Source organism: Cucurbita maxima, unplaced genomic scaffold (genome assembly GCF_002738345.1).
Source record: "Cucurbita maxima cultivar Rimu unplaced genomic scaffold, Cmax_1.0 Cma_Scf00010, whole genome shotgun sequence".
Lineage (NCBI taxonomy): Eukaryota > Viridiplantae > Streptophyta > Magnoliopsida > Cucurbitales > Cucurbitaceae > Cucurbita > Cucurbita maxima.
Window position 1 is genome coordinate 983,370 of NW_019272026.1, and position 7,257 is coordinate 990,626.

The 7,257-nt window shown below is 31.5% G+C and overlaps 1 protein-coding gene across 1 annotated transcript; it reads left to right on the forward strand.

Annotated features, from left to right (window-relative positions):
* Positions 1–208: 208 nt before the first annotated feature.
* LOC111485493 (palmitoyl-monogalactosyldiacylglycerol delta-7 desaturase, chloroplastic-like) lies at positions 209–2,381 on the forward strand. Its single transcript, XM_023132408.1, has 4 exons — positions 209–532; positions 607–939; positions 1,779–1,885; positions 2,041–2,381. The coding sequence occupies exons 1-4, from the start codon at positions 236–238 to the stop codon at positions 2,258–2,260; spliced, it is 957 nt and encodes a 318-aa protein (XP_022988176.1). The 5' UTR covers positions 209–235; the 3' UTR covers positions 2,261–2,381.
* The last annotated feature ends 4,876 nt before the right edge of the window (positions 2,382–7,257 follow it).

Here is a 7,257-nt window from a genome sequence, read left to right on the forward strand (position 1 = left end):
TTTTTTTTTTTTTTTTTTTTTTTTTTTGAGCTCAATGGAACGAAAAGATTCAAACCTCCTACTTTCTGATCTAAGCTATATAGCGTTAACTAGTTGAGATATCATCGAGTTTAGTAATTACCCTTATTTAATATAGTCATGTTGAGATTTGAAATGCAATATAAATACATAGTTATTAGGTAGAGAACAAGAACAAGGCAGTGGTGAAGCCAGAACTAAAGTAAAGGCTCTGATAATGGATGTGCCAATAGAACCAATGGACACAGCAAAGCCTCCAAGATCATCGGGGAAGGAAGAATGGGCTAAGATAGACAAACAAAAGGCCATTTTTATTTTTCTTATGCATGTGCTTTGTATTTTTGCACCATTTCAAGTCAATTCGAGAGCGATTCGGGTTGCTTTGGCATTACATTTTATCACCGGTTTCTTCGGCATAACTCTCTCGTATCATAGAAATCTTTCTCACCGGAGTTTCAAGCTTCCGAAATGGTTCGAATATTTGTTTGCTTTATGTGGAGTTCACACACTCCTGGTAAATTAAATGGTAAATTCTTAAGCGTGGTAAAATATTTACTATGTTTTGAAGTTCTTCGTTGTTTTTTATAGGGCGACCCGATCAATTGGGTGAGTATGCACAGGTATCACCACCAGGTAGCCGACACCGAAAAAGATCCCCAACGCACTCCTCGAAGGTTCTTGTGGCTTTCTAATTACTTTGCTTCAACTAAAAGAGTTGGTCCAAGGTACTTATGCATTCTTCAAGGGATAGAAAAGAACATATTTTTAATGATTAGGAAGTTTGTGAAACGAGATAATGTCGGCGACTTGGAGAATCAAAGCTTCTACAAGTTTATTCACAAAACATATCTTCTTCATCCAATTGGTCTTGCAATCTTGTTGTATGTTGTTGGAGGAATGCCTTTTCTTGTATGGGGAATGGTACGTATAGAAACGCTCTCATTTCATCGTGAAATTTCGAAATCATATATTTTTATCAATGAATTTTGAGTTTAGCTTTGAAAATCTAATAAGTATTTGAATTGTAAAAAGTGTTAAATAGATATCTAAGCATTTAACTTTATGTTTAATAATTTTATAAACTTTTGAAACACTTATTAAGTTCTTACTATTTAAAGTTTTTGTTTAAAACATCTGTGAGATCTCATGTCAATTGAGGAGGAGAATGAAATATTCTTTATAAAAGTGTGGAAAATTTTTCTTAGCAAACGCGTTTTAAAAATCTTGAGGGGAAACTCAAAAGGGAAAGCTCACAGAGAACAATATCCGTTAGCAGTGGACTTGGACCGTTATAAATGGTATCGAGGTGAATTGTGAGATCCCACACCCTAGCAGACGTGTTTTAAAAATTGGGTTGTTACAAATGGTATTGGGGTTAATTGTGAGATCCTACACCCTAGCAGACACGTTTTAAAAACTTTGGGCGGAAGCTCGAAAGGGAAAGTCCGTAGACAATATGTGCTAGTGGTAGGCCTGGGCTATTACAAGTTCTTTATTGTGAGATCTCATACCCTAGCAAATGCGTTTTAAAAACTTTAGGGGAAGCTCGAAAGAGAAAACCCAAAGAGAACAATATTTACTAGCAGTTTACTTGTGGTACACCATCTTTATTTATATTTTTACAAAGCATATTTAATTTTTTATCTAACCGGTCTCTAACCTTTAATTTTATCTCTAACCTATATGTGAATTTAAATAATAAGTTTCAAATATGTTAATAACTTATAAGATTAAACACATAATTTTATTTGATCATGTAGGGTGTGCGAACAGTACTAGTGTTACATCTATCATTAATGGTAAACACAATATGCCATAGATTCGGAAAACGATCATGGAAGACAAATGATTCGTCCAGAAACAACGGGTACGTGTTTTGAAGATTAACCTTTCTTTTATAGTACAAATTTACCAAACACGAACTCAACTTGTTGTTGTATGATATTCGAGACAACTCTCGTTTCCTTAAAGAAAGCATTAGCGTTTTGGTATGCACAATAATTGATATATGTTGTGTTGTAGGTTGATGGGTTTGATTAGCTTTGGAGAAGGTTGGCATAATAACCACCATGCCTTTCCCTATTCAGCTAGGCATGGATTTGAATGGTGGCAGATCGACACTAGTTGGTACGCTATTAGGTTTCTTCAAGCCATTGGTGTTGCCACTGATGTGAAATTGCCTCCCCCGCAAAGCCGCAGAACCAAAAGCTTGATCATAGACAACCAGGCGTTTCAGCACTAAATAAGCTTCTACGTATCCATCTTGAAACATATAGAATAAAAAATTATGATTGTATATGAACTACTAGTTTGTATTGGCCATGTAATCCAACTTTATGATATTAATGATCTACTTATATCGATATCCACAATTCAAACTTTGTTAGGATCGCACGCACTCAATCAAGATGAACACAAAGAACAATAGAGAGAAAATTCAAGAAAGAATATTGGTTAAAGATTTTATTGATACTTCACGAACCTAAGAAACGAGAGAGAATACCGAAAATGAAGAAAGTAGGTTTGAGCACAGACTAATGGGTATATATATGATTTAGTGTACTAAATATAGTGATTAAACGACCTACTAAATATAATCTACCAAATTTTTACACTTTCATTTTGGGTCATTTTCAGTTAACATTGGCACTTTTGTTTTCCTTTTTGAGACGAGGGTCATTCACTCGTTCATAAAAATTGTTTTCTTGTTTTAGTTTCATATCATATTCACTTAAGATTGTCCTAAGCGTAAAATAAAGAAGAAAAAAGCAATCATCATACTCATTATATTGCCATAAAGTGTATCAAGTATATCAAGTACATCATTCATCGAAATATATATATATTACGCACATCATCAAGCATCATAACTCACACATCATCATATAATAGTATATGACATCACACAATACAGCCCATACATCATCAAATCTCTACTAGATCTTTTTCTATAAAGGAATCAGAATCCATGTCCCAACAAACTTTACTCAAGTTAGATGATTTGAACTATTAGAATTCACAGTTCATCTCGGTATCTAGATATTCAACTTTGAAACTCCCATTTAGTCTAAATGAAGTTTAAATTATTGTACCTTTTTGTAACGTTCGAGGTCAGTATTACATTCTAATTAAGAAGATAGTAGGTTGTGACCCGCGTGACTTATGAAAATTATACTTCGATTGTTTTTTTTTTTTTTTTTTTTTTTTTTTTTTTTTTTTTTCATTTTTNGGGGGAGGGGGGTTGGGGGTAGATATGTAAATTCACTCCTCTATTGGGCTTAAATCCTAAATTGGTCTCCAGAGGTTTGGGCTGTGGCCCAAATAAAATGATAAATAATAAATAAGTTCAAAACAATGGAAAGCAAACCATTTTCTTTTTTTTTTAAGCTCAAATATCACAAATTCACGATAAGGTCGGGTTGAGTTGAAAAAATCTTTAAGACCAACCTAAAATTTCAAGTTGATTAAGTTGGTGATTTAAACAATTTGAATAGAGTTCACAACACAACTCACGTTTTTTTTATCATTTAACAAAAAAATTTATTTATCCACCATTAATAACTAAAATCTTATAAAACTCAAATATCAAATATTTACAAGCCACAATGCATCAGTAACACGAATTACAAACGCCAAACATTCTTAATTGTCATAATAATCATGAAAGTATGGTAGGGTTAGGTTGATTGTAACCCTTTTTTCGAGTTTGTCTAGTTGATCCAACCAAAAAAATGTCAACATGCAAACCAACCCAAATTTCCGATTTTCCAAAAATTCAACTCAACTTAATCTTGGGTAACGGATTAGTGAAGTCCTCGAGTCATATGAATACCTCTAGTTTTTATATGGTGTCATCGAAGACTTAGATTGACAAACACGTGCAACCATAAATTATTACAAAAAAAAATTATATTTTAAATCAAATTTCGAGGAAGAATTATACAATTAATAGTTAATATTCAATTTGGTAAAATTTAGGAGTTTTTGATTGCTTTTAAGGTAAGAAAAGAAATAATAAATCATTCTTGGACTTTTCATCAAATGTAACTATCAAAATAATTACCATTTGAAGAAAATGATTCTCTTGCCAATTCAAATTCATCCAAAGGTCAAAAAAGATTTACCTTCTTGTTCAATGGATCAAGTTTTAGGTGAGATTGGTACCATTACCAATGAAATTACCATAATTTTTTTACCCTTAAGTTTTAGTTTTTTTTTTTTTTTTTTTTTGATGATATAAGAGAAATACCAATTTTGCCCCTTATACCAATATCAAAACGTTTAACCATATGAAAATGTTCGAAAAATGCTATAATTTAACACGAGTTACATTATAAAGCCTGATTTGAAAGGTGTTCATGAGTGAGTATGAGACATTATAATTACAGATAAAGTACGATACGTGTTGCTTTATGTAGGGGTTAGAGTTTCTAGTAGGTCTTGACTTATGCACCAACTATAAGAAAAAATATAGAACATAACATAAGACTGACTACCCGAACCTAGCTACCTTTGGTATCAAGTTCTTGTTTTTCGCTCAATATTTCATAATTTGGTGCATATGATTATGACGATACTATGTTGGAGACTCAAATGGGTTGCCAACCTCTCCGATAATTGAGAATCATTTATGATTAGTATACTTATGTATCTTAGTTGACAGACGTTTAGTGGCTCTTGATGAGACGTTTATATATAAACGATATAGACTAAATTGTTATGATATTTCTAATCGTAACGACTATCTTATTACAAAATTTAAAATATAGGAGAATCAAATTTACCTTTTCATAGTAACTTTTACCATTTAAAGATAAATTCTAGAATTTACTTTACAAATTCAAATATAAAGAGCGGTAAATATGGGGAAAAGGAAAGCTTTCAGACTTCAATAAAGGTGAAAACTATATAAAAGTAGATGGAAGGTAAAGAAAGGAAACACAATTTGAATTTGAATTTGAATTTGAATTTGAATTTGAGTTTGAGTTTGAATTCACCACACTTTTCAAAAGATAATTTGGTTTACTCATTTGTAATATATTTATTTGAAATTTAATTAATTAATATTATTATTACTTAATAAAAATAAAATAACTAATAATCAAAATTCTAATACTCGATAACACTTAGCATAGTTATTTGATTCACTTTCGTATACAGTTTAACGTGCATCACTTTCATGAGGTATTACAAATATAAATAATGAGTTTTTGTACATGATGCAACATAGAAAATATTATGTACATAAAAATGTTCTTGTCAATCACGCAACTAGTATCACGGTCATGTTTGTCCAAACCGTATTGTCTATGGTCATATGTTGGATGTCTCGATCATGTTTGTTCACGACGTATTATTTATGGTTGCATGTCCGTTCCTAGGTTAGAACAAGTATTGCACAACCGTTGTCCGTTGCGGCAAGAATGTAATTGTGACAACTAGCTCGACAATGGCTCGCCATGAACGAGTCGGGCGGAGCCTACATATTCCCCAATAAACCAAACAATATTCTATTGAGTTAAGGGTAAAATTGTACATGAAGCCTAAAATAAAACAAATTTAAATTTTGAGTAAAATGGGACACGAAATAAAAATAAATGCATGCATTAAATAAGGGAGGTAGCCAATGAATGAAAAGGAAATTGGAGTAATATTAATTAATTTTCTTCTTTATTATTTGACTAAAAGTCTTAACAATAAATTAATTGGACATAAATGCCCTCCATTATTAAGTGTAGAATTCAATGGATATTAAATTTTTTTTTTAAAAAAAAACATATTTTAACTTTGTCATCTTTCTAATAATTACATAGTGTTTATCTAACTCAAGAATTCGAACCCGAAAGAATAATTCACAAATGTACAGAAATGATGTAAACATAATTCACAAATTTAGAATATTACAGGTTAATAGAATATTATGTCATGATTAAAAGTTATGGAACCTCATGCATATTTGTGTGTCATGTGTATCAGGATACTTCTTCGTTATGAAGAATACAAACGCGTGCATTACGACTGATGTTTTATGACATTTATTTTGTTTTGTTGTTCTTAATTTTGTCATAGGTTGTATTTTTCTCAATATTTTAGTGGATTTTAATTTTCTAATAGAAGTTTTGAAATATTTATTAAAAAAAAAAAAAAGAAAAAAAAACTTGTTTTCTTGAAACTTTTTTGTGTTATTATTTTTCAAACCATGCTTTAGGTTTGATGTTAAACCGATTCATTGGATTAGTGAACTAATTCTGAGTGAGTCGTCTTAGAATGTAAGAATTATCATCATAGATTTCATGTTTGATCTTAGAGTTATTTGGTATGATATTATCCACTTTGAGTACAAGTGCTCGTATCTTTGCTTTAGGCTTCCTAAAACGTCTCATACCAATAGAGAGAGTATTATTTGATTATAAACCTATGAACATTTCCTAAATTAGCCGATGTGGAACTTTCATCCAACATCTCCCCTCAAACAAAGTACGTCTCTCCTTAATTGAGACTTGACTCTATTTCTTTTGGAGTTTTCGTCATTTTTTACTATGGCTTCGAGGTGCCTCGACTCCTTTTTCTTTTGGAGTTCTTTGTTCGATATTTGAGAATTCTATTAACATTACTAAGTTTAGAGCATGACTCTGATACCATGTTACGAACATGACTCTCCACAAATAGTATGATATTGTCCACTTTGAAGCATTTTGAGGAAGCCCAAAACAAAACCACGAGAGCTTATGCTCAAAGTGTACAAATATCATATCATTATGGAGAGTCGTGTTCATCTACACATCCCAGTTTGAATAATGAGTTAAGATCTCTCACAACTCATCCCAGCTTGTAAGTTGAACGAACATCTCTACCATCATTCCAACTATAAAAAAATATATAATAATTTCATCTCAGTTGCCACGACACGTCAACCGTTTCTTCTCTTCCATTCTTCACGTTTTGCAGCCTAACTACAATAGGACCATTATGTATGAACTTTCATCACCTTCTAGACATTGACTATCCGTCTACCAACTTAAACATGTACATAATTAGTTGGTTGCATTATTTTGTTTATTAAAACGAAAACTCTTTTCTACCATCTTTGACTACAATAACGTCGATGAAGTGTCAACTTCAATTGATCTCGACCTAGTGCCCGCTCGGTAAATGTTACCGGAAATAACCAACATTATTCTTTTTTTTTTTTTTTTTTTTTTTTTTTTTTTTTTTTTTTTTTTTTTTTTTTTTTTTTTT

What these genes read in the sequence shown, in the direction of transcription:
- LOC111485493 (XM_023132408.1), top strand. Translation starts at nt 236, where the DNA reads ATGGATGTGCCAATAGAACCAATGGACACAGCAAAGCCTCCAAGATCA. An exon ending in CTTTTCTTGTATGGGGAATG is followed by an intron (nt 940 to 1,778) that starts GTACGTATAGAA and finishes TTGATCATGTAG; the next exon opens with GGTGTGCGAACAGTACTAGT. An exon ending in GATTCGTCCAGAAACAACGG is followed by an intron (nt 1,886 to 2,040) that starts GTACGTGTTTTG and finishes GTTGTGTTGTAG; the next exon opens with GTTGATGGGTTTGATTAGCT.